The 26,737-nt window shown below is 45.2% G+C and overlaps 1 protein-coding gene across 1 annotated transcript; it reads left to right on the top strand.

The window, feature by feature from the left end:
- The first annotated feature begins 145 nt into the window (after positions 1-145).
- On the top strand, positions 146-26,505 carry NEMF (nuclear export mediator factor). Its single transcript, XM_010579754.1, has 33 exons — positions 146-245; positions 1,648-1,716; positions 2,389-2,491; positions 3,381-3,506; positions 3,592-3,740; positions 3,954-4,021; positions 8,802-8,888; positions 9,833-9,909; positions 10,447-10,517; positions 10,604-10,679; positions 11,746-11,808; positions 12,150-12,227; positions 12,607-12,815; positions 14,288-14,473; positions 14,965-15,028; positions 15,557-15,645; positions 16,312-16,415; positions 16,835-16,897; positions 17,680-17,792; positions 18,449-18,506; positions 18,886-18,944; positions 19,427-19,547; positions 19,681-19,954; positions 20,825-20,867; positions 20,953-21,002; positions 21,353-21,500; positions 22,397-22,474; positions 22,556-22,750; positions 23,368-23,400; positions 24,289-24,395; positions 24,493-24,536; positions 24,633-24,712; positions 25,836-26,505. The coding sequence occupies exons 1-33, from the start codon at positions 187-189 to the stop codon at positions 25,911-25,913; spliced, it is 3,222 nt and encodes a 1,073-aa protein (XP_010578056.1). The 5' UTR covers positions 146-186; the 3' UTR covers positions 25,914-26,505.
- Positions 26,506-26,737: the final 232 nt, after the last annotated feature.

Genomic DNA, 26,737 nt, shown 5'->3' with positions numbered 1-26,737 from the left:
GCCCCCTGCCGGCCGGGCGCCGGCACCGCCGCCCTCCTCCTCCTCCCGCCCGGCCCCGCTGGGCGCATGCGCGGGATCGCGGAGCGGAGCGAATTGGCGCGGGGCGCGACCCGTAGCGGGCGGTGGCGCAGGCGCGTGGCGGGAGTCCTGTCAGTCGGAGCGGCCGCCGCGGCCGCTGCCGCCGCCATGAAGTCTCGCTTCAGCACCGTCGACATCCGCGCGGTGCTGGCCGAGCTCCGGCAGAGGTACCGCTTCCCCCCTCCCTCACACACACAGCCCACCACCACCCCCTCGGGCTGCCTCCTGGCGCGGGGTCCGCTCCCACGCGGTGCCACCCCGAGGAGGCGCGGCCCGGCCCGATCGGTGGCGTCGTTCTCCCCTCAGCGGGGCCCGGCCCTCCATGGCACCGGGGCTGTGTGGGGCGGCTCTGCCTCCCCCACCTCCACCGGCAGCCCGGCTCCGCGCACACCCCCGCTCTGCCCCTCCGCATAAACCCCCCTCATCTGCTCTGCCCGCCTCTGCTCGGCCCTGCTCCCCTGCAGGACATAGTCCTGCCTAGCCCCCGTCCCCGCTTTGTGCCGCTCTCAGCACTGTTACAGCCGCTGCCCCCCGTGCTGCGGGTGCTGCACTGCCGGTTTGTGCTCCGGTGCATCTCCGCACTGCGCCGTTCGGTGTTGCCATCGTAGGGAGCGCAGCCCTGCACTGTGCTGTTCTGAGGTGATTCTGCCACTGCTATGCATAGACTCCTCCGGGCAGTCCAGCCCCACGCTTTGCTGGATGGTGGGCTGCCCCTCTCTGTCATGTGCTGTGGCACCATGGGGCAGCACAGGGCCTGTCTGATGCTGCCTGCGTGGCTCCCAGCACATCTTCCTGCTGTAGAGCACAGAGTCCTCTCTGCCTCCCCTGTCACACCATCAGGGAAGGCCTAGTGCTCTTGCTCCCCCCTTCTTTGTCCTGCTCCCTCCTGTCCCCCAGGCTCTCCCTGGGGAGCAATTGAGTGTTCTCCCTTTCCTGTTTGCACAGGGAAGGGACTATGGTCTGTCGTCTACTCTCCCACCCAGCAGAGAAGCTCTAATGCTCCTCACATCCGTGCGCCGTGGAGCCCTCATACCCTTCTGGTGTCCAGGGCAATCTGCATATTCAGCCCCATGCTGAACAAAATGGTGACGAGACTGACCCCCCAGGCCGTTTCTTTGCTTCTACTGGGAATACTAGTGCCCCATGCTGGCAATGGGCTCCCTAAGTGATGCAGAAGTTAGCCCGGAGGAACAAAGTGCTCCCGTATAACCAGTAAATTTTGCATCCCTGCCACAAAGAGGAGTGCTTGCAGGACCTGGCAGCCTGGCCCCCATCCTGTGCTGGAGATCCAGAAGCTGTCTGGTTGCAGCTGGGATATCTGCAGTGGCTGGTTTTGCTTTGACTTGTTTAGCTTTTTGCCCTTTGTCCGTAAATACCAATTTCTCCATCTTTTGGTGGTTCAGCTTCCAGCTTGTTCCGTTAATCTTCCTTTGCTGCCTCTTCAGTTACTGCTTGGTAATTTATCAAAACTTGCACTTCTGTATATTTTAATTATCACTGCGATTTTTTTTAGCCACTTGTGTCGTTTGTGTATTGTATTCTCCAAAGCATGTATTTTCTTTTTGACAGCTTATTGGGAATGAGAGTAAACAATGTTTATGATGTGGATAATAAGACATATCTTATTCGCCTTCAAAAGTAAGAATGTCTTTAAATTTCTTTATGCTGTTACTGTACATATGAGAACTTGATTTTTTTTGTATCTGTAGTTTCTGTTGACAGGTGTGTGGCTTTTCTGACTAGTTTTCAGTGAAATTCTATCGTTCTTTGATAGCATGAAGTAATTTTTACTGAGGAAGCTCTTGGGAGATAGCATATGAGGTGTGAAATACTGCAGAAAATATACAAAAGGCCAAAGATGTTAGTGTAAAAACACACAAATGTCATAGTTTCTTTTTGTGGGGAGGGAAGAGAGGAGTTGGAGGAGCGAAGAGCAACACTTAGTAAGTGATACGGGTGCCCAGGCCAAATGGGAGGTAGGGCTCATGTCATGTCACTAACCTGTCCACTCCAGTGGTGTCTGAAATGGACTCTTGCTCATCTGCTTGCCTCCAGTTGTGCTGGAGAATTTTTAACGCCATTGCATGCCAAGCATTTTGCTTGGCCGAATTATCCGTAAACTTCAAAAAGTAGATGTCCTTTCACTGTCAGTGGAGCTATTTGATGGGCTTTACCAGTTTTGGCAACAGTGTTTTCTGTAGATAGTGTGCCACTGGTTTGCAGTGCTTTGGTCTCATTCTAGTGCAAACTGGTGTGTGGTAAGGGGTGGCTGCTCATGTGCCAAGTAGTGAGTGTTTGTTTTGTTAACAGACCAGACTGCAAGGCCACGCTGCTGCTTGAATCTGGTATACGCATTCACACGACAGAGTTCGAGTGGCCAAAAAACATGATGCCATCTGGCTTTGCAATGAAGGTAAACTAACCTACAGTTTCTTTTTGATAAGGTGGCTGGATATCAGAAAGCAACATTCATGTTCTGTCCTTGGAGACAGAAGAAAATAGTGGAAGGATTTGCCTGGTGGATGCTGATCAAGTGGGTGACTGAGGACAAGGGAAGAGCCAATGTGGACCTGGGGTCACATCATTGATGTTTAGTGCCTGAAACAATGAAAATGTAAATTTATGAAGACTAATATTAATCTGCTGGACATTTTCTGGGTCACCCAGATCTTTTGGAATTTTACTCCAGCAAAGTCCTTGTGATTTCAGTTGGATTGTCCAAATTTTAGGCCCTGGATGCAGCACCCTATCTTAATAGAGTCCTGCTGTTCAGTCTGCTGGACTTTGAGGGTTCAGATCTTGCTGGAAGGTGTTAGGCTGTGTTCCTGCAGGTAGATATGCAGGGATGGAACCTGAGTGCCAACTCACACAGGTCTGCTTAGCCCACCACCTCTGGACATGGCCTCATTGAAATGACTCAGCAAAGGTTCTTCAGGGTGGCTTTCCACGTCATATATGGATGCAGGGATAATCCCGGTTCTCTTTGTAAAATAAACCTTTTGAATTTTAACTAGCTGCTCACTTGTTGAACTAAACAAATAGCAGTTTTTAATGGCAAAAATGGCTCAACATGAAGAATCTGGAACAATTATATTACCTATAAATGTCAAGGTATTATTTTGCTAAGAGCTGTCTTGTCTCTCTATTACCAAGATTGGCATTTTTACATTTATAGTATCTGTATGAAGTAAGAAGTAGTTAATGTCACAGAAGGGATCTATAGCTAAGAATGTATTTCAGTATAAAATGTCACAAGCAGATTTATTTGCATCATCTCACAGACATTTTCTCGTTATTGACAGTGCCGTAAACATTTAAAGACCAGAAGACTTGTCAGTGTAAAACAGCTGGGTATAGACAGAGTTGTGGACTTCCAGTTTGGAAGCGATGAAGCTGCTTATCACCTGATTATTGAGCTGTATGACAGGGTGAGTGCAAAGCTCCAAGCGTGTCCTTGGTAAGCAAGCACATGCGTATGGCCTTTGTTGATGGTCCCCTATGGTGTGCTGGCAGGGTAACATTGTCCTGACAGACCATGAATACGTCATTTTAAACATTCTGAGGTTTCGCACGAATGAAGCGGATGATGTCAGATTTGCGGTTCGGGAACGATACCCAGTTGACAGTGCAAAAGCGGCTACACCTCTGCCAACCTTGGAAAGGTAATTGCTTTTAAATGGTGTATATATTGGAATAAACCCAAATTACTTGGGACTGTCAAAGGCAGCATGTCTTTGGGTAGTCTTTTCACATATTACAGGGCATTTTGCATTTCTTTTTTTAAAACTGAAAATGTTTTGTAGCTTCTAAGCAATACAATGTAGTCTTAAAACCCATTGTTCTTTGGCATTGCAACTCTCCATTATCTTCCTCAGGTTAACTGAAATGATATCAAATGCACCCAAAGGGGAACAACTGAAGAGGGCTCTTAACCCACATCTTCGTAAGTAATTGTGTTTTATTAGAAAATGAAATGGGGTCAATATGCATTATGTTTAGATGATGCTGAGAATTTGAACAACTTCAAGCAGTCTTTTTTTTTTTCTTGATGTTGTTCATGACAGTCTGCTTTCATGTGTGTTGAAAAACAACAAAAAACCTAAGCCTTTGAGAACAGAGTAGATTTTTTTCATTCCAAGCCAACTGCACAGAGAGATGAGCCTTGCCATGATCCTGCAGTGACAAGGACCTGAGAGTAGCTCTGTTAGAGCTCTGACTTGGTGCATTTTGCACAGCGTCTTGTCTTCAGTGGTACCGAATAGGAGATATAAGTGTAAAGTCAGGGCAAGGATGTTGTTAGGAAGTGGTTGGAGGATGCCAGTACTGCCAGTCCCTGGAATGACAACCGATGTGGTAAATCCAGGATGCTTGGTATGTCCACTGGGTGTTCCCTGGTAGCTGGGCAAAGCACCCTGTGCCCTGGTTTTCCCGACCATAGAAGCGAATTTGACTTGTGTGACATAGTCAAAACAAGTTTTGTTTATCCTCCTGACTTGGCAGTGTTGATCAAGCATGGGATTGCCTGGCAGGTACCTCTGAACAGCTCAAATCACATGATTTGTGGGACTAAGTATTACTTTCCCCATTTCTTGTTTCTCTTTTTCACCACCCTTGTCCCTCTCCTTCTCCATGCTGGTCTCCTCCTAAATAAACAACCCGCTGCTCATTACTTTCTCCCATTGTTCCCAGTTTTGCTATATCCAGAGTTGAATTTGGTATTTCTGATACTGTTATCTAGGTAACCTTGGCCTTATGTAGTGTTACTGATCTGATTATGGAGGCACAGCTGGCCTGGCAACAATTCAAAGGTCCACAATTCTTCCCTTCAGTTACTGTGTGAGTTTGGCTGTTTCTCACCCCATTCCTCCTTAACTACCTGTGAAACTGGGGTATCCCTTCTGGTGCTTCTCTAATTTTTGCCAGTTCTCACGCTGATAACTGTTGTGTCCAGCAGTTTCTCATGCTGCGTCCTGTAGTTCCTCATGTCCTACGCAGTTAGCTCAACCTTGGGCCAGTGCCTGGTCACCAGCCCTAACAGGCACACGGATACTTTGTCGGAAGAGTCTCAGTCACAGCAGTTTTATGTTTTAGAGACTTCCCATGACTGATCGGCAGGCCTCTTTGTATTTAATAGCTTGGGTTGGATTTTCCTTCCATGTATTTACCAAAGCTCTTTTTGAACCTGTATGAACTTCTGGCATCTACAGTGTTTGTGGTGAAGAGGTCCACTTGCTTGCATGTCCCATGAAAAGTCACATCCTTTTTTTGTTCCAAAACTAATCTCGCCAGTTTTACTTGGTGCCCTAGTATTGGATTTGAAGAGAAGGTGAGCAGTTGCTGCCTATTTACCAACTCTGCACCACTCATTTTACAAGTCTTAGTAATTTCTAGGCTGATCAGCCTACTGCGTAGCCTACATAGTCTTTCCTTGTACAGAATCTGTTCCAAGCCTGTGATGATCCTTCTTGCCCTTCTCTGTGCCTTTTCTAACTCTACCTGTTTTGAAATGGGGTAAGTAAAAGTGTACCTAACATTCACAGTGGAAGTGCACCATGGATTTATACTGTGGCATGATTTCCCATGTTCTGTTCACTATCCCTTTCCTAATAATTCCCAACACATGGCTTGACTCTTTTGTGTTCACTGACAATTGAGCTTATGTTTCCACAGAACCATCTGTTGTCAGGTCTTGCTCCCAAAAGAAATGATGGGTTGGGTATATGCATAAGTAGGATAGTTTTTCCTCATTGTCCTGGTTTCAGCTGGTATAGAGTTAATTCTCTTCCTAGTAGCTGGTACAGTGTTATGTTTTGGGTTCAGTATGAGAAGAATGTTGATAACACACTGATGTTTTCAGTTGTTGCTAAGTAATGTTTATACCAAGTCAAGGATTTTTCAGCTTCTGCCCAACCAGCAGGAAGGCTGGAGGGGCACAAGAAGTTGGGAGGGGATGCAGCCAGGGCAGCTGACCCAAACTGGCCAAAGGGATATTCCATACTGTGTGATGTCATGCCCAGTATATAAACTGGAGGGAGTTGGCTGAGGGGGGCGGATCACTGCTCGGGAACTGACTGGGCATTGGTCAGTGAGTGGTGAGCAATTGCACTGTGCATCACTTGTTTTGTATATTCCAATCCTTTTATTGTAATTTTATTACTGTTATTATTATTTTCTTTCTGTTCTATTAACCCACAAGGTCTACCTTTTTTTTTCTGATTCTCTCCCCCATCCCACTTGGTGTGGGGGGAGTGAGTGAGCGGCTGCGGGGTGCTTGGTTGCTGGCTGGGGTTAAACCACAGTACTCATGTACATAATTTTATATTGTTTTACAGTGAGTTTATGTGTCAGTTCTTTGGTAGCTCACTATTGCTCGGTCCTCTCCAGTTCTTCACAGCTGGCTGTTGTCTTTGTTGCTTAGATGAGTTGTGTTTCGTTAGTAGGCTTTGCCCCTTGCCCTTTGTTCCCCCTTCCTGGATCACTTAGGTGCATGTTGATCAGTGCAGGCCCTAGAGCAGGTCCCTGGAGAGCTCACCTTTCCTCCTCTCCCTCCAAGGATGCAAGCTGACAGTTTATACTTCCTCCCTGTTTCCTGTCTTTCAGCCAGGTTCTAATCCAGGCAGGGACTATCCTGCTATCCACTGGCAGCTTGTTTTCTCGGAGAGCTTTGGGGTGAGCTTTGCTAAATGCTTTCTGGAAATCCAAGCAGACCTTATCTGTTTGACCTCCCTTGTCTTTGTGCTTTTTAACTGTCTTGTAGCGTTATGATGCAAAATACAAAACTCTGCTGGCTCTTCTGTATCTAGTGCAAAGCTCTCTGCTACTTTTAGTCTTTAGGCTAAAAAGAATTGATAGTTCTCTAGTCCCTTTTTAAAATTGCCAGTGCGTTAACCTCCTTGTGCCTCTGCTGCTAAGAGAGATGTTGCAAGCTACTGTTAAGAGTTTGGCATCTCTGTCCTTGAGTTCTTTTAAACGCCTGGCTGAGTACCACATGATCCTGCGGATTTGCCGCTGCTTGTTTTGCCTGTTGGATCCATCACCTCTGCTGACAACTGGATTTGAGGCAGATTTTCTGACATACTGCCTGCAGAGAAACATTCCAGCCTGAGCTTCCCTGTGCCCCTACACTATGAATGAAACTCAAGACATTAATTTAATCTTCCTGCTCTTGTCATATCCAAGTGTTCCTTTTGCACGTTGATCACTTCTTGAACCTACTGATTCTAGCAGGCTTCCTGCTTATGATATATCTGGAAAAGACTTTAATTTTAATCTTGGTGGGTTTTTTTCAGATTTGCTTAAGATTAATTTTGGCCAGTGTTCCTGTGTTTTACATTCACCTGCCAGAGTGTGGTCTGCCATTTTCCACAAGGGACACAACTTCAGATAACTTTTTGCTTTTAACAGTATCTCTTAAGCTGATGTTTAGTCGTGCCAGCCATCCTTGGATTTTTCTGAAACACTGTTTAATAAGTGGTATGCATTTGTTCTGAAGCTCCAAAATAGCATCTCTAAATAGTCTGTGGGTTATTTGCAGACATTGCCTCTTATTGATTGTCTTAATTTCTTTCCTTCTAAGAAGCTCTCTTGCTTTATGTAATCTTCCCTTTTGAGCTGAGAGTAAGAGATTTCTTGGGCTTTTGTTGTGCTAGCATGGATCCAGGTAAATTTTAGTGTCAGCCTTGTACCATGACAGGACTTCTGTCCAGCCAGGCTGGGATGATTGAAACCTGATTTAGCTGTTCTGTGTCTGGCTTTCACAATCTCTTGGCTGTCCCTCTGCCCATTAGGGTGACCAGCAGCCCTGCTCAGGCAGTTAGTACTGTCGCCCTAATACTGCACGTCCCAGATGTAGGCCTGGGTTTTCATTCCCATGGGATTGTGCTGGGTTTTTTCAAGTGGTTATCTTGTTAATTTGTTTGGACTCTTAAGATCCTGTTTGCCTACTCTAAGGTCATCTGTGTCATTCTAAGCTTGATGCGGCACTGTATCAGTGGTTGTCTTCCTTCATTCATGTTTCTGCTTTGTTTGTTCTCAGTGTTCTTAGTTAAACTTGGTTTTCCATGGCCCCATCTTCTTTCTTAGTCTTTAAGGATCTTTGTAGGAGCTTGTATCTGTTTTCATTTGCTGCTTCTCCACACCCTGTTCAAATGGGGCTGTATCTGTTTCGGTTGTCACTCATTTCACATTTGGCTTTGCCAGCTTTTTCCTAATTCCTTATTTGAAGCTACAGAGTTTGTATGACTTCACGTACTGTAATACCTTATCTCAAGCCAGGTGGTTTGCCACCGTTGTTGGGTTTCCTACAATCTTCAGTTCAGAATCTTTCCTACCCCCTTTTAAATGTAAAGGTTTAATTCCATTTGGCCAACAGAAGCCCATCCTTCCTGTATATCCTTATTCTATCTTAGACCTTTCCCAGTTCCAGATGAATGTGAGCATCCTTAAGTTTGTAAGAACTTGTCAGCTGTGAGCTGAGACCCAGCTGCTCTGCCCAGCCAGCGAGCATTTCTGAGAGGGCCACTGTGGGAAACCTAATCATCTGCTCTCTCTGGGGTCTGCCTCCTGAATTTAGGACCACAGCTCCCTCGGTCTCCCCAGCCTCTCTAAGGATTGGCTGTAGTTTCACAGCCCTAGCTTGTTGAAACACTTCTCTTAACGTCAGTGTAAATACAAATTTCATTGTGAATGTTTTCTACAGATGATTTTTTTTTTTTTTTTAACAGCTTATGGAGCCACTCTCATTGAGCATTGCCTTATAGAAGCTGGATTTTCTGGGTATGTCAAAATAGATCAGCATATGGAAAGTAAAGGTATGTAGGAAATAATATTTTAAAGGCTGTACTACATACATGATAATTTTTATGTCTATGTAGTATTTTTTTCCAAAGAGATGAGTAATCCTTAAACCTGTAGTTCTGCCATACGGTTATATACTGTAATGTTTATAGGTTGGGGACCAACCTTGTTCGCACTAAAACTCTTGAATTGTGCATATATCAGAATTAAAACATCAGACTCCTTCTGTAGTCTAAATGATTTTGTAATGAGATGCTACCTTAAATGTCAGGTGAACTCTGGCGATGTAAAGGGATATTTTACAAGAATCCTGTATAGAAGAGTTAGCATCAAAGTCTTCCTTTATCTATAGCAAACATGGGGATTTGATAAAGTAGCAGCTTTACATTTATTGGGAAATTATGGATTTGGGTAGTAAAATCAGAGTAGATTTTTCTGTTGTCTTATTTTTCTTGTGCGGTTTATATTTGCCATAAATTAAAAGGATTTTTTTACTTCCTGCTGCATTATGGTGCTTAATAAGTCAACGTTGTAACAAACAAATAACTTCTCACAGCTACTGATTTATACTTTGCCTCTGCAGTTTTATTTTTATGAAGTGTTAGCATTTGTGTGGTCTTTTTTTTTTCATGGAACTTGAAAATTATGTCTTAGAAGTACCTATATAGATTTTTTTAATAAAAAATTCCCCAAATCTAAAATATGTACTGATGCTCCTGTTTAAAACAGTAATTGCTGTAGTGAAGCACTGGGGGTAAAGGATATCTGTGATTTTATTTTTGAGACGTGCTAGAATCCTACTTAACGTGGTTAAGTTGGACAGGTTGCTTCAGGCACTTGATTGGAAGAGCAGTTGCCTGGGTCTTTTGTTGATTTGCTGTTGTGCCATGTTTATGTAAAAATATCTTTCTGTTCTAGGTGTTTTAAAATATTCCTCTCCTCTCCCCTCTCTGTTTAGAAAATATTGAAAAAGTGCTTGCTGCTTTAGAGAAAGCAGAAGAATATATGACGCTAACTGACAACTTCAGTGGAAAGGTGGGTCTCCGTTGCGCAACTTGGTTATCATTTATGCAGGAATTGCAGAATTAAACTGGTAGGCGGGTATTGCTCAGCACATGCTTGTTCCTGGTGTTACTGGCTTCAGATTTTATTCTGTGAGCTTGGGCTCCAGGTAGTGGTGGGGAATAAAAATTTCTTCCTTGCACTAGATGTGCAGCAGTTAAATAATTTACAAGCAGATTATGTAGGTTCTGTGAGAATTGCGTTTGTGCTTTAGTAGCATCTAACACCGTTCTGCAGATAAACTGCATTTGTGTGATAAGCTGTAGGGAAGTCCTGAGGTTTGTAAGAGAGGTTCACCTTTTTTTCTGGAAGAAGTTGGAGTCAAGACAAGCAAGCAGTCAGGGCTTTACTCAGTCAATCACATTGCTCCTGCCACAAGGTCTCCCTGCTAGAATGATTTACTGTCTCACGCTGATCAGTGGGTTAGCACCTAAAACTTGCTGCCTTGCCGAGATAAGGGGAATCCTCTTCAAAAAGAAATGCTGATGACATATTTATGTATTCTTTTAGGGTTATATTATCCAGAAAAAGGAGAAAAAGCCAAGTCTGGAACCAGATAAACCAGCAGAAGATATCTACACGTAAATATTTGAAGTATTTATTTTTCTACTAGTCTGCATAACATAAATTAGTTTTCAGGTGATAATATCAAATGTGTATTTTACAGATATGAGGAATTTCATCCTTTCTTGTTTTCTCAACATTCAAAATGTCCGTACTTGGAATTTGACTCATTCAATAAGGTACAGTGCTTTTGCTGATACTGTACTTAAGTGCTTTAATTGACTGATGCTAAAAACAGTATTTAAAATGTAGTGCAGAAATTGTTAATGAAAACACAGACCTTGGAAGAGATGATTAATTTTATGGATAAATGTTTTATGCAGAAAAGGCCAACTAAAACAGGGCCTTTAGGCTACTGCTGAGAAATGTTGTCTCTATTAACTCAGATTCTGTAGCTGAAACATGGCTTGTGCAACTGAGTGGAGGTGTGTATTGAACCTGTAAGGAGCGTGGCTGTTATCAGTCCCGGTCAAACATTTTGTTAGTGGAGAGTTCAGATGCTGAGTTATCACTGGAGGCAAACAGTCATCACAGTCATCACATTTATACTTTTCCAGTTGCTGCTTTGAAAACTTCAGGCACCTGATTTAGTATTTCCTTGAGTGTTGTCCTTCCTGGTCCTTGACTCATTAACATCTGAAATCATTAACTGCGTGTTGTTCTTGACCTTGATCTCCAGAATTACCATTTTGCTTTCCTGCATTGCTTCTTGGCTGAATTTCTGTCATCTCCGTCACAGCACTGATGATTTAAGCAGCCTAAAACCTTCCTCTTCTTCTGTTTTAAGCACAGTGTCTGGCAACTGGAACACCAGGAGCAGTTCTTAGGCATACTTTCTAGGTTTTTTGTGGATTTTTTTTTTTTTTTTTTAACTGAACTATTGGAGCAGCAGGAATTCAGGACAGACAGGTCTGTCATTGCAATCATTTAATCTGAAGAGCAGGCTGTGTCAAACAGCAGCTTTCTTTTCATCATTTCTTAGCAAAAAATGCGGGCCATAGTTTGGCTACTTACTTACTTCTGCATAACCCCTGGTTTGCAGTGAGACATATGCTTGAGTGTCTTGCTGAACTCATCTCAAGCAAAGGTAAAATGGAGGAAGTTACTGAACCCTGTTTTAGCATCTGTTTCCTCTTCTAGTGCTTTGCAGCCACCTCTCTTGAGCAGAACCTTCTCTGCCTGCTTGTTGCTGGTATAAGTTAGTGCAACTTGGAGATTCTTAAAACTGATTTTTTTCTCTTGCAGGCAGCAGATGAGTTCTACTCCAAGCTAGAGGGACAGAAAATTGATCTGAAAGCATTGCAGCAGGTATGCTTTCATCCAAGAGTGGGGCAGCTGAGGTGGCTCTCTGAGGTTCAAATGTTTTATTTTGTTGCTGTAGCTTGGGGCAAGGGAGGTGTCATTCCTTATTTTTGCTGTGGAAATGCCGGGTCAGTGGTGGTCAGGGAGTGGATTTCAATATTTATAATGTAGCAGTTGGTTTTGCTTGGAATACAAGTAATAGCATTAACAACGGTATTTTGGAGACTCTGCATCTCTTACGCTGCTGTATTTTTCTGTGCTGGAATGCTCTATTGAGTGTCTTGCAGTGATTAGGTAAGAAAATGCCATTTGTATTTATATTTTTCCATCTCACTTATTTTTGAAAGGAAAAACAAGCATTGAAGAAACTTGAAAATGTCCGTAGGGATCATGAGCACAGACTAGAAGCTCTTCAGCAAGCTCAGGTAAGACTGAGATATTTTTTTTTAACTTAGAAGATACGTAATTTTTCTTGAAGTGTTGTACCTGCTGGTCTGCATTGCTACGGTCAGCATTAGACCCCAACGTGAAGCCTTCTGCTGTCAGCGAGCACCCTGTAGCCCCTCAGGGAGCCTAGGCCTGCCCAGCAGGGCTCTGCTTCCTTATGAGTGCTTTGTACCTCTCTTGCCAAAATTTGCTTGTGCTGCTCTGCTTGCAGGAGTCAAGTTGGCCATTGTCATATGTGATCACTTCAATGCCATTCTTGGATTTCATCTCAATATTAATTACTGCTTTTATTTTTTTTAAACTATGGCTGAGTGTGTGTTTAGCTTCAATGGGTGTAAACTTTTTTCTTTCCTTAAGGAAGCTGATAAGATGAAAGGAGAACTTATAGAAATGAACTTGGAGATTGTTGACCGAGCCATCCAGGTGGTCCGTAGTGCGTTAGCCAACCAGATAGACTGGACAGAGATTGGAGCGATTGTTAAAGAAGCTCAAGCCCAGGGAGACCCCGTTGCAAGTGCAATCAAAGAATTAAAGCTTCAGACAAATCATATCACAATGCTGCTGAGGTAAGTACATTGCAGATCACCTGTACCAAATGGAAGCAGGACTGACTGTGTGAGCTGCGTAGCAGACAGGTATCTTTTTAGCTTGTGCATTGGTATTTAAATTGTTCAGTTTTTCTTACAGCAGCATGAAGAGAACATAGTTCTGTGAGCAGAGAGCCTTCTTTTTTGCTTTAAAAAATAATAGTAATTTTTGCTGTAATAGCTTTTGGTTTAGTAATTTTAGAGTCTGTCTGACAATATTATAAAACATTGGAAGGTGTCCTAAAGCAGTATAGGTCCAAAGCTCCAGTCTGTCAGTCAGCAGACAGATTTACCTCTCTGATTTACTCTTCTTTGATCTAAAATTCCCATAAGATCCTGCCACTTTCAATGCTGCTGACTGCTAACGGCAGTGCAGTGAAAGGCTGATCGTTCAAGATTGCAGCTGTTGTGAGCTGCAAGTTTTGATGCTGGTTCTTGTAGAAGTCCTGAGGAGAGAGCTGGCAGTGAAGCAGTATTTGGAGTGTCTTTAAAAACCTGATCTGACACTATATCAGGATGTTAGAGATAAAAAGGCAAGGATTTCTTTTTTACAGCTAGAACTTTTGGTATGACAGCTGGAACAGAATTTTTAGTGACCTCACTTTCAGAAACATTAGTGTATAGAATAAGCTTGCTTTCAGGAGAGAGTTCTGTGTTGGTAACTGTGTTATCAGTCTCTCTTCTCCGTCTGTTGTAGTAGCGAGTAATGATCACTTTGCTGATCGAACCGTTCAGTCTGTCCACCAAGTGCTGAATCATGCATCCTTAGTACAGAGGACTATGGAGATCTCTTTCCCTTTATGAGAACATTATTTTATGCTACTCCTTCACCTTTTGCTACACAGACTTAGTACAGCTGTATGGAGCAGGATTTAATGTCCTGGTGAGAAGCAAATACAAATCCAGCTAGTGTGTGCTCAGCATAGCTCTTTGAAAACAGTGGAGCAGATATTTTTTGAGGTTTTAAACCAGCGCGTTGCTGTCCTGTTCAATGCATCAGTATAATGATGTAACTGTTCTCTTTTCATGCGGCAATTACAGACAGATTGTCTTCTGTTTCTTTTACTTTATGGAAGCAGATCTTTGGAACTGTTCTTTGTTTTAAGTCTAGATTTTTGTCTAGGTTGATAGCATGGATGTGTGCCTTTTGATAGAAAAAATTGCCTTGGAAAACATCACTTCCTTGGACTGGAAAATTTGGACTCTTTCACTTTGGCTTTTGTTTTCTCCCCCTCTGCCCCCCACCCCAAACTTTGGCTGACTTGAAGACATAAACAGGCTTGCATGTAAGGCATCCTGGGGCCTTCCTGTGGCCACACGGTGAAAATGGTTTAAGAGTTCCTTAGGCCATTTGCAGTCTTCATGAGAGAATAGAAGTAAGAGTGCATTGCACTAAGGGTGAAAAATAACCAGTTCTCTTACCTTAATCCTATGATGTCATGTGTTTTTAGGAACCCATATGTGTTATCTGAAGAGGAAGAGGAGGAGGAGGATGCTAATTTAGAGAAAGAAGAAACAGAAGAACCAAAGGGAAAAAAGAAAAAGAATAAAAACAAACAGTTGAAGAAACCTCAGAAAAACAAACCGTCATTAGTTGATGTTGATCTCAGTCTGTCTGCATATGCCAATGCCAAAAAGTAAGGTTTACATTGAATGTGTGCTTTGGTAGTAGAAGTTTCTGTGTGCTTGCAGTTGTTAGTGATAACATCATAGGAAGGGCTCTGTGTATATCTTTTTAAAAATAGAAGTTAGAAATTGAGATGAGTAGCTTGCCCTGAGCTCTAGGACATGCATTTGCTTGGTCCAAACCCAATATTTCACTGTTGCATAGCAGCTAGTCTCTAGCTACCACGTTAATTTAATTTTGAGTACAGTTCTGCACAGTGACACATGGAACAGAATGGCTACTTGTGCTGCACAGTAACCCAAACACAGTGCTCTGTCTGTCTGAGGAGGGGAGGGGACTTACTTCATCTGGCTGCTTTTCTCAGGTGAAGACTAAGCTGAAGATCTGGGCTAAAAAAAAAATCTTCTTAAAACTGAATGCTAATGGCAAATGTGATAAGTACATTCTGAAAATGAGTGAATCTGCTGGGATTTCAGATACAAACCAACTTGTGTTTCACAGATACTATGATCACAAAAGACATGCAGCTAAGAAAACTCAGAAGACAGTAGAAGCTGCAGAAAAGGTATTTTTTCTTTGTTTTTAGAAGATATTTAAAAGCAAAGTCCCTGTCACTGATCAGTGGACAATTCTAACTTGGCCTGGGTAGTCCTAATGAGATGCGAAAGGTAAAAACAATCAAGCCAGGGTTGTTTCATTCTTGAGCTTTTAAGCTGACTGAACAGAGAATTGCAGATCCCTGTCGTGTCATCTGGTTTCCACCAGTAGCATTTTGAACATGTAAGACAGGTGCTAGGTGGAGGTACTGACAGACTAGTGCTTGCGGAGGCAGGAGGGGAAAATCAGTGGAAACCCTTAGGATCAAAGAGCTGATAATCTCATGGGGCAGCTATCCAGGGCGAAGATTTATGAAGATTTTAGGACAGCTATCTTAACCCACGCATGAGGGTAATGTGAGCTTGTGAGTAGCAGTATGTGGAGCCTGCACTCTGAAAAAGTTCAGAGACATTTCCTACCAGCTTTCCTACTGTTCAGTTATCAGTTTTGTGATTCCTGTGCTGGCAGATTGTGATCATGCTTTCTGTCTAAATAGGCATTTAAATCAGCCGAGAAGAAGACGAAGCAGACACTGAGGGAAGTTCAGACAGTTACCACCATTCAGAAAGCGAGAAAGGTCTATTGGCAAGTACAGTTTCATTGTCATTATCTAATGTCCTGTGAATGTGTGCAAATTTGGAAGGACTGTGTCAGGCTGAGTTTTCACTAGCTTAGAAGTGGAGTTAATTATGATTTCTAAGCACTACACTTTGTACTGAGTCTTCTTACAGCTGCTTCTTGAAGGTGCTGGCTTGATCCTGTTAGTGCCTTTGCCTGGGAAAGTTCCTTTCAGAGGACATGGACTTGTACTTTAGCTGAGTTTTTTGTTTTTAACATGGCTAGGAATATGGGCTTAGTGAAAATAGGGAACTTCACTGTTACTTTCTGGCAGCTCAATATCTGAAATAGTAGCAGTAGATTTAAAAAACAAAAAACTGAAAAAAATCAAAGCAAGAACTCAAAGCTTTTTATAGTCTAATAATTGAATTATTAAAATAAAAATAAATAGGAGGACTTTGTGGTGATGGTACTTGTTTAATCTCAAAATATTGTTGGCAGTGACGTTGTATTTGTACTGTGCCTTGTTTTTATGCCCCAGGCATATGGATGAATGTGAAACTATTTGCAGTGTCTTTTGTAAGTTGTAGATGCTAAGATGGATATTCTCAGAGTTTGGTATAAAAAAATACCTCTGAAATGTTCTGTTAGTTTGAGATGTTTTTCACACAATGGATTGATGTAATTTGGCAGGTTTGAGAAGTTCCTGTGGTTCATTAGTTCTGAGAATTACCTTATTATTGCTGGAAGAGATCAACAGCAGAATGAGCTGATTGTAAAGCGGTATCTTAAACCGGGTGAGTCTGATTAAGTGGAGTATGTTGGTTTCTCTCTTACTTTCCAGTTTTGTGAATGTACAAGAATGACACGGGAAGGTCTGTCTGCTTTGTTCTTAAGCTGGGTCTTAGGTAAGAGGGGACTTTGGTGATGGTGAGTCCTAGAGACTGTGTGTGTTGTCCGTGGGGTGCTGGGGGGTCTGCTGGGAGGCTGGACCCTCCAGCACTGTAGGATAAGAGTAGGTTGGACAGACAGCACCAAAGGAGCTGATTCTCCCTGGGGCAACTGGGATGGACTAAAACGCTTCTGTATCCTCTTCCCATCCTGCTCCTTGCAGCCAAAATAGCTGTTTCCAATAAACATTAGAAACATTCACCTTAACTCGAGTGATCTGTGTAGTTCCCACATATATGACTGATTTGAGTTGCTTCTTTTCCAGGGGACATATACGTGCATGCCGATCTCCACGGAGCCACAAGCTGTGTGATCAAGAACCCATCAGGTACTTTGTGTGGGGCTGATGCAGGGACTCGTAGAAGCCTGGGAACACTGTGAACTGGCAGTCTCTGTATTGCATGTCTGAGCCCAGCCCAGTGAGCTGCCTTCCCCCCTCGCAGTGGTACTCAGCTCCAGCACACATTTCCTTTAGGATGAGAGGCATCAGACCTTCCAAGAGCAGGTTGTCACTGAGTGCTGCTGCTTTCCAGCCATGACTGGCTGCTTGCAATTACTCAGTTGAGCTCCTGGTGGGAAGGAGCAATGGAGGTGAGCTCACAGAGACAAGTGTTAGTCACTGGCAGAGGCAGTGGTGCAAGTGCTTGCTGCTGGCCGCAGGGACTGGGGTCCTGCTGAGGCTTTCATTGGTGGCATAAGCAGTTTGGATGCTGATGGAGGGTGCTGATCTCAGCTGGGAAGTGTTAATGCGGTGAGATATGGATCTCATGGGAGATCAGATGTGCAAACCCTGCCTGTGCCCCATTCCTGAGAGGTGGTGGAAGCTGGCCTTGTGTTGTGAGGAGCACAATTACTGCTTGTTCATGGAGCTGAGCTGAAGAAGGAGCAGTAGCACAGCTGGCTTCAGCCTCTGCTGGGGAGCTGTGAAGAGCAGCTGCTGAAACTGCTTCTGCTCTGTCCGTACTGCCTTCAAGCTTAGCCAGGCCATGTTGTCTCTGCCCAGGGCCCCTGGAAAGCTCACACACTGGATTAGGGCGTGTGTGGAAGTTGGAGAATGTAAACTGTTGTGTGTGGATCACATTTGTTAATGTGTTGGGCGTTACTTTGTAGGTGAACCAATCCCTCCACGAACTCTGACAGAGGCAGGCACGATGGCCTTGTGTTACAGTGCTGCCTGGGAAGCCCGTGTTGTCACCAGTGCTTGGTGGGTCTCCCACAACCAGGTAAGGACACTCCTGCATGAGCTTTGCAGACAGAACATCTGAAGGAACTGGCGTGTGACTGCAGACAAAGTTTCTCTGTGTGGGAGCTGATGGAAGCGGGTGAAACTTTTGATTGATACAGTTCCTTGTGGGTTCCCCCGGCTCTGCTGCACTTAGGGCTGGGGTGGAGGGGTGACTTCTGATACGACCCGCACATGATAGAGGAAATGCTGTAGGTTTGGCTTCTTATTAACAGAGGGGAAGGACTTTTATTGAAAGTGGAGTTCTCTTTTTTTTTTTTCAGTTGGGCTTCTAGCTTGTATATTAACTGCATGCAGTCTTGCTGTGGTTCCAGTCAACTCAAGTGTAAGGTTGTAGAGATTATATCAAACTGAAAGTTGCAGTGCCTTCAGTGTTCTTCTTTCCTGAATAACCCAGTTACTCTCCCAGGACTTCTAAAATGTAGTGCCAGTAATGTGTGATTGAATTGAAACATCTCTTAGGTAAATAGTCTACAAAGGACAGAAAGAACCCCTTGGAAGTGGAGTCCTTGTGCAGACTGTTCCCATATGTTAAAATGCAGCTTGCTTGAATGTTGCTTTTGTTAGTGCTGTTAGTACACAGTGCTGGCCTTCTATGACAGATACTCTTTAGAGTTTATCATGATTTTTTTTTAGGTTTCTAAAACTGCACCTACAGGAGAATACCTCACTACTGGAAGCTTCATGATCCGAGGTGAGACACAAAGGAACGATGTGAATTAGATGTTAGGCATTTTGTCTGAAGATGCTGGGCTGTCCTGCAGTGGCAGTCACCTGAGCTGCCCCCCTCACCGTGGCAGCCAACAGATTCCGCTCTTCTGCTGAAAATCTGTTCTGAGTGGTTTAGACTGAATATCAGGCAGCTGCAGCAGCATTTCTAGCTGAGGCCCTGGACAGAAGACCAGGGCTAAACTGCTTTTGAGTTTCTCCCGTTCTGTTGTCATCCAAGAGACAGAACAAGCTCCAGTGTAATTTTTTGGTAGCCTAAAGCCACTAATAAAAATTAATTTTGAAAATACATCATGTAGCATAGCTGTTAAACCTCCTCATGAGAATCTGCCTTTGTTTTTCAGGGAAGAAGAATTTTCTTCCACCTTCCTATCTGATGATGGGCTTTAGCTTCTTGTTTAAGGTACTGCTTTCTCTGTGCAGCTCCTGCTGGCTTTTGTAATTGGGTTCGAGCTATAGGAGGCTTATTTTATCAGTATATTCCCATTTACTTCTTTTCCCACTGGGACAAATCCCATAAAACAATACTTGCTGAAAATTACTCTGCTTTCATTTCCATTTTTCCCCAGTTTGCACTGCCTTTATTTAAAACCACAGACACTGGTGAACGTTACTACCTCTGCTAGGTTTTTATACCAGCTCTATCTGAAGCATATGCATGTTTAGGGAGTCTGCTAGTTGTGCAGCTACGTGAGTCTCCTCACTAGCTGTATGTTCTAGGTCGTCAGACTTGGGTTTAAATGTGCTGGCTTAGTTTTCTAGCCTTTTGAATGGCAAAAAGTCTTCAAAGGGAAAGAATAAAGCTGAGTCAGGTGTTCTCTGAATGGGCTAGTGAACATCACTGGAGCTGGTACTGGCCTAACGTAAAGATGCCTCTGTTGTTAGGTGGATGAAAGTTGTGTTTGGAGACACCGAGAAGAAAGGAAGATCAAAGTACAGGATGAGGATCTAGAAATGGTTTCCAGCAGTGCCTGCGAACTGGTGTCTGAAGAAGTGGAGCTATTAGGTACAGTGGATGTGACTGGAGTGCTGCGTGCACTGTTGACAGACGGGACTGTTGACATTTAGTTCCCTGCACTGTTATGGGTCATTTTGGGCTTTCTAATGTGAACCGTGTTTTTCTCACCTGTGTGCCCCAGAAGGAGGAGATAGCAGCAATGAAGATGAAAAAGCAGAGTGTCAGGAAGCACCAGAGGATGTGGAAGCCATGTCTGAGAGCAATCGTGATGAGGGCGTTGCTGACCTTGACCAGGGAAGAGTAAACACACCTCCTGCACCAGAGGGTGACTCTGAAGAGGATGATGGAGAATCTGAAGATGAAGTGGAGCATCTGGAGTCAAAGACTGAAGTGAAGGAGGAAGAGGTAAATTACCCAGATACAACAATTGACCTGTCGCATCTTCAGTCTCAAAGGTAAGTGAAGAAGCAGCTGCGCTTATCAGCCATGTGGGCACTTCTGAAGATCTCCATACTGTTAAAATGCTGCCAAGACAAGGGCTGTGAGGAGTTGCCATCACTTCTTTCGATGCTCAGCTCTGCAGAATGCAGGGCAGTAAGCCTGTACTGCAGGAATACTGCCACGCTGTGTACCATTCCCTGCCGTTTTCCTGCATGGCTCTTCCTTGTGGGCTGCTTGCTTTGGACCCCCCTCCTGAAGTACACACACACATGCATACGGGGGTATCTGGCTCTTTTGTCACTGCTATTCCCTATTTTGGCCTAAGAGTCCCTTGACCACCACGCACTGATTTTGCTCCGGAGGAGATGGCTGCCCCCATTTTCTTTTCAGAGCTGTTCAGACCCGAGAAACTGAGTCATGAGTTGTTTCTGCTCTGCCAAGCTGATGCTGAGTTACTGCTCTGCATGTGGCTGTGAGATGAGCTCATCTCACTGTGTCCTGGAAGTGGTGCTCCTCAGGGAGTGTGAGGAGATGGGATTGAGTGGGTGGAAACAGACAGCTCTGCAGGGAATACCACAGCTGAGCGGGGCTGTATGCATGGGAAGCTGAACATCAGGGGTTCCTTTAGCACATACTGTATCCAGGCTGTCTTTGTTGCTTGTTTGTGTGTGTGCGTGAGACAAGCTGGCAGAGATCTGAAGATTTGTTTTGTAAACTGAATCCTGGTATTGCTGCCCTTTTCCATTCACCAAAGCTGGGATTTTCAAGGACTAGAAAGCCAAAAGCGGTGCAACCAAGTTAGCCAATGTCTGGGCTGTGGTTGATGAGTCCGTGGTTGAGCTGCTCTACATCTGTTGATGAGGTCCATTTTGATCTCCCCACAGATCCCTGCAGAAAATCGTCCCCAAAGAAGAAGAACCCAACTTGGTAAGGTCCCAGCTCAGATGTTTGGCAAAGAGCAGTGTGAACTGCTGCTGGACATGGTGTGGTCTAACTGCATTTCACTTCCTAGAGTGACAGCAAGCCCCAGGGGCGAAGGCATCTGTCTGCCAAGGAGAGGAGGTGAGAGCCTCTTTGTGTTTGCAGTGAGATGAATGCCTCCTCCCCATTCCGTCTCCAGGACCTGGGCGCAGGGCATGTCTTGCATCTCCCAGTCTGGGCTGGTCGATGTCAATTGTTTGTCCTGCATTTCCAGTGTGGGTCCTGCCTGTGGGATGGCGGCTGCTCCTGTCCTTTGGGAGTGCTGGTTGTGAACAAACAATTTCTTGTGTACTCGTGGGCTCGAGGTTTTTACTGAGGAGGGGTTGTTTCCAGCGTACATGGAAGGGAAGCAGGGTGGTAAAGCTGGCAGGAGAGCAGCAGCCTCTCTTGTCACAACAAGAGGCAGTGTGTCAAGTGATTGTTTTCCTTAGAGAAATGAAGAAAAAGAAGCAGCAAAATGACTCTGAGAACTTGGAGCCGCCTGAACAGAAGCAGAAAGAGATGGAAACACAGCCTCCCCCTGCTCCCAACACCAATAAGGGTGTTCCGGCCCCTCAGCCCATCAAGCGGGGCCAGAAGGTAGGCAGGGACCAGGTTTACCCATGGGTTGAGCTGTTGCCATGTGAAGTGTGGACAGAAATTCTAGATTCCTGTCAGACCTCTGTGCCTGCCTGTCGTGGTTTAACCCCAGCCAGCAACTAAGCACCGCTCACTCACTCCCCCCCATCCAGTGGGATGGGGGAGAAAATCGGGAAAAGAAGTAAAACTCCTGGGTTGAGATAAGAACGGTTTAATAGAACAGAAAAGAAGAAACTAATAATGATAACACTAATAGAATGACAACAGTAGTAATAAAAGGATTGGAATGTACAAATGATGCACAGGGCAATTGCTCACCACCCGCCGACCAACACCCAGCTAGTCCCCAAGCAGCGATTTCCCCCCCCCGCCCACTTCCCAGTTCCTATACTGGATGGGACGTCCCATGGTATGGAATACACCATTGGCCAGTTTGGGTCAGGTGCCCTGGTTGTGTCCTGTGCCAACTTCTTGTGCGCTGGCTGGGCATGAGAAGCTGAAAAATCCTTGACTATAGTCTAAACATTACTTAGCAACAACTGAAAACAGTGTGTTATCAACATTCTTCGTGTACTGAACTCAAAACATAGCACTGTACCAGCTACTAGGAAGACAGTTAATTCTATCCCAGCTGAAACCAGGACACTGCCTGATAGTTTTAGACTCTTGGTGGTGCTCTTAGTGGTTTCAGGATGATGGTGCTGGTCTGTTAGCATTGAGCACCCTGTGCTTTCCTCGCTGAAACCACAGTCTCTTGGTTACTGGTGAACTGCTCTGAAAGAGGTTCAGGAGACGTGGAAGGAGAGTGCATTTGGGGTTAGCATCTAGGTGTTTGTGGGTGCGAAACTCTGCAAAAGTCATTGTTTCTAAAGCTGTTGGTATGTTTTCTTCTGCAGAGTAAAATGAAGAAGATGAAGGAGAAGTACAAGGACCAGGATGAGGAGGACCGGGAGCTCATCATGAAGCTGCTGGGGGTGAGTGAGAGGAGTTTTGCCTTCCCCTGTGGTGCGGTCGCTTGGCTCACTGGCTCTGACCACCTCTGTGTGTAACCAAAGTCTGCAGGGTCAAACAAGGAGGAGAAAGGGAAAAAAGGGAAAAAGGGGAAGACAAAAGAAGAGCCAGCAAAGAAGCAACAGCAGAAACCCAAGGCTGCTCATTGTGGTGCTGGAAGGGGCAAGGAGACGCTCCCAGCAGGAGTCCTGCTGCACGAGTTGCAGGACCCAGCCCTGGAGGAGCAGCAGGATGAGAAGGTGAGCAACACACTCACCTCTCCTCTCCTGTCCATGAGTCTGTCCCTTCTCACTCTCTACTGGCACTGGGTAGCAATGTTCTGTCAGGAAGGCTGAGCAGCTCTTGCTGGTTTTGGGGCACTGTGGAGAACACTGCCTAATGCCACGGCCCTGGGAGCCCATCAGTTTCCAGAAGCAGCAGAAAACCCTGCAGCAATCTGTATGCACACTGCATTCCCAGCACAGCCAGAACGAGGGCTCAGAGGAGTACCGAGCCTTGCCAGGCTGCCGAGGATCCAGTTAAGTCAACACCTCCTACTCGGTGCAGCTGAAATGTAACCGAGTGCTCTCCAGATCTGTTGTTGTGAGTCAGTATCTCTGAATCACAGCCCATATCTCTCCTCCCAGCTTGGTATGTGCCAAGCAAATTAGAGTTTTGAAAGAAATATTCCTCCCCTCACCCACATAAAAGTGCTCTTCTTACCTTTGCTTTAAAATAAGTTAAATTCTCTTTGCCCTGAGAATGTGGCTTTCTGTGTACTGGTGATAAAAGAATTTATTTTCTCCAGGGGCTGGGGGAGAAAAAAGCAGTTGTGTGCTCATTTCGGCTCTGATGTCTCCTTTGTTTGTGTGTACAGGAGGAGCAAGACCAGGATCAGCCGGGGGTTGAGGTAAACGCTTGTCTGTCTTTGAAGCTTGGATAAGTGCTGAGGAGAAGGCTTTATTCCTGCTCAAAGCTGGCGGGCCCTGCTGCAGCATGCAGCTCCCTGTGAGCAGGACCAGAGGCACAGGGTTTCAGCGGGCTGGGGCTGGTTGGTGTCTGAGCCCTCCAGAATGTCACAGCTCTGCTGTTAGAAGTTCCCTTCTTGCCTGTGACTGTTTGAACTCAGCTTTCTCATATTTTTAAAAAAAACGTAACCTCTTTTTTTTCTTCCTACCCTGCTTATCACGTACATTCCCTATAGAAAGTAGGTGCTGGCTAAACTGAAGTTTGTCCCTTGCCTTTGCCTCTGGAGGTGTTTGCACCCCACCGGTGATAGTGGCTCTAGCCTGGAGGATGGCACAATACGATGCAGTGCAAGTTGCTCTTCAGTTTAGAAGTTTGTTTACATAAAAATTGCTTCAAAGTTTTCTGTAATTACAGGCTGTGTGGGTGTTGCCCAAGGCTTGAAATAAGTAGGTTTCATTAAATTCTTAAAATGAAGGAGGATAACAGTTGTCTGGAGGGGGAAACTTTTGGTGACCCTGTGAAGATGTAACTACACTTGAGGGTCTTGTTTGGGTCATTTAAAACTAAGATCCATCCTGTTTCAAATGATGTGATTTGAGTAATCAAAGATGGTCAGTAACGAGTCATGGCTTGGTAGTTCAATGCCAGTGTGTGGTACGTTTTGGTAACCCCATCACGAGATCGGACACAGGGTACCTGTGGGATTGCAGCTGCTGTTGTAGTTTGGCTGGAAGGGGAGACCCTTCGGCCTCTGCCCCCAGTGAAACCAGTAGTTAGGGGTTGGAGAGATGCCGTCTGGTTTCACAGTGAAGCTCCTTTGCTTGTTCAGGAAGGCGAGGCGTTGCTGGACTCCCTGACGGGCCAGCCACACCCTGAGGATATTCTGCTCTTTGCTGTTCCCATCTGTGCTCCCTACACGGCAATGATGAACTATAAGTAAGTCGTAGCACTTTCTGTGGGAAGGGTTTGGCAGCAGCCTGCACTGGTCGAGGGGAGCCTGCATACTACTCACAGAAACCTTTTCTTTTGAAAGGTATAAAGTCAAGCTCACTCCAGGCACCCAAAAGAAGGGAAAAGGTACTGTATTAAAGCACTTCAATCCTTTCCAGTGCTCCACCTATTGAAGCTTGCACTTTTTTACATACTGTTTAAATCTTTCCTGTGTTTTTACAGCTGCAAAGATTGCCTTGCATAATTTTATGCAATCCAAAGAAGCTAGTGCAAGAGAAAAAGACCTGTTCCGCAGTGTAAAGGTGACCAGTTTTTTCTACATAGTTTCTCTTGCACAAACATAACAGCAGTAGCAAAACGTCCGCTAGTGCCATTTTGGGGGTAAATACTTCCAAAACCAAGTGTGCTATTGCTTTTTTTTTTTTTTTTCAGCAGCATTGTGTTTCTCTACTGCTGGGGCAGATGAACTGCTTAGGCTGGAAAGAGTCATTAGGAATGGAGCCTCACCAGTGTCATTGGGCCTTAGGTTTCTGTATTGTGTCGCTCTTGATCTAAAATAACGTATCTGACAAAAGCATCACCTTCCAAGAAGTCCTCTGGTTTTGGGAGGGGAAATTCTCGCTCCCGCTGGCAGTGTGTGGAAGGGGCAGGCACTTGCACTGGGGGTTCAGCTGGGCTCGGGTTGGAGGCAGCGTCCTGCTGCGCCGCTCATGCCAGGCTTTCGCCTGCCCCTCTTCCCCTGCAAGGCGCTTACCACAGGCCAGGGAAATCTGTGGTCTCTCTTCTCAGGCAGGTCTTAGCTCACCTGATGCAGTTTTCTTTGCCATTTCCTCCTCAAATTGGCCCCCCATCAGTCAGCAGCACTCCCGTACCTGTCACCAGGGAGAGGGCAGGTTCCTTGCTGTGCTTGTCTCCTGCGGCTCGGTCAGCCGTTCGCACCGCAGTCCCCTCGCTCCGCCTGCACTGCCTGTTGTGACTTCTGGTCCTGATTTCATGTTGGTGATCCCCGTTCATCAGGGCCCAGACTGCCCTGTGACAGCTGCTTGCTGGCCTGTAATAGTTCACTGATCAGAAACGTTGAATAGCAGCAGACTTAATGTTGGCTTTTTGTGGCACTCTGCTAGAAAAACACAATTAATGGTTAATGACCTTGAAGTGAACAGGCAGTGCCTAGGGACCTGCGGACCCAACCAGCCCATCCAATGGAGCTGATGTGTGGAAGCTGCACAGAAAACCAGTAAGTCTTTCATTAATAAAACATGGTGCCAGAGCAGAAGCCTGACGTCAGCCTTACTTTGGGGGAAAGCTGGCAGAAACGGGTGCATCAGCTCCTGCCAGCAGACTCGGAGGCAGTAGCAGGGGTGAGGAGGATGTTTGTAAATGCTTTTCTGCTGCGTTCAATTTTGTGTCTTTAATGTTTTGTAGGATACCGATTTGTCAAGAAATATTCCTGGTAAAGTCAAAGTGTCTGCACCTCATCTCCTGAACAAGAAAAAGAAGTGATTCCGTACTTGGGGTTCTCACCACCAGACTGCCACAGCTGCACGGTCAGAATCCAGCACCTGCAGGTGGGACAGCCAGACCTACCCCGACTGCCATTCGTTTGACTGAATTTAGCTTCCGTGGTAGCAGGCAGACGAGGGCCAGTTCCTGCATCGCGGTTTAGATGGACTCTTAACAACTCGCTACAAATAGCATAGAAACATGCAAGTAAATTGCTGGCGTTTGGTCAGTGACGTGATCTCACGCTGTTCGTTCTCTGATGCTTTCAATGCTGGAGCCAAGCGCCCGTTCCCCATGCTGCTGGGCAAAGGCAGGCCTGAATTTGCTGCCACAAAACTTGGTGTTTCTTCCTAAAACCTGCTGCTTTCCTCTGAAGGGAACTGGATTTTCTAGTACGAGTAGGACAGTTTCAGTGCAAACTGCTTCATTTGAGAAAAGGTAGAATTTTATTTTTCCCAAAACATGCCGTTGGCTGCCAAGGGATGGAAGGTGCAGTCCCAACTCCAGCCCTCCAGAGCCCCTGAGCCCACCAGCACAGCCGAACTGTGCTGCGTAATTACTGCCCCTGTGGAGGTGAGGAACAGGCAGGGAAGAAGAGTCAGAGTAAACCCCACGTGCGGTATCAGCGCACCCCAGAGACGCACAACCACAGCTCAGCTCGGAGGTCCGCACCACCCCAAGCACTTACTTAAGCCACAGCTAAAGCTTACACAAGAAACTAGCGCAGGAATTACAATACAGGAATTATTTTGTTCTAGAAGTCAAACTTTTTAATTTTTTTTTTTTGAGGACAGCTTAAACATGATTTCACCCCTTCCCCACAG

The sequence above is a fragment of the Haliaeetus leucocephalus genome, unplaced genomic scaffold, assembly GCF_000737465.1.
Source record: "Haliaeetus leucocephalus isolate CR32 unplaced genomic scaffold, Haliaeetus_leucocephalus-4.0 Scaffold678, whole genome shotgun sequence".
In the NCBI taxonomy this organism is placed as follows: domain Eukaryota; kingdom Metazoa; phylum Chordata; class Aves; order Accipitriformes; family Accipitridae; genus Haliaeetus; species Haliaeetus leucocephalus.
Note: the sequence above shows the minus strand (reverse complement) of the source record. Positions and strands in the feature narration are given on the sequence as shown.

What these genes read in the sequence shown, in the direction of transcription:
- NEMF (XM_010579754.1), top strand. Translation starts at nt 187, where the DNA reads ATGAAGTCTCGCTTCAGCACCGTCGACATCCGCGCGGTGCTGGCCGAG. An exon ending in TGAAGAAGTGGAGCTATTAG is followed by an intron (nt 19,548 to 19,680) that starts GTACAGTGGATG and finishes TGTGTGCCCCAG; the next exon opens with AAGGAGGAGATAGCAGCAAT. An exon ending in CACCCAAAAGAAGGGAAAAG is followed by an intron (nt 24,537 to 24,632) that starts GTACTGTATTAA and finishes GTGTTTTTACAG; the next exon opens with CTGCAAAGATTGCCTTGCAT.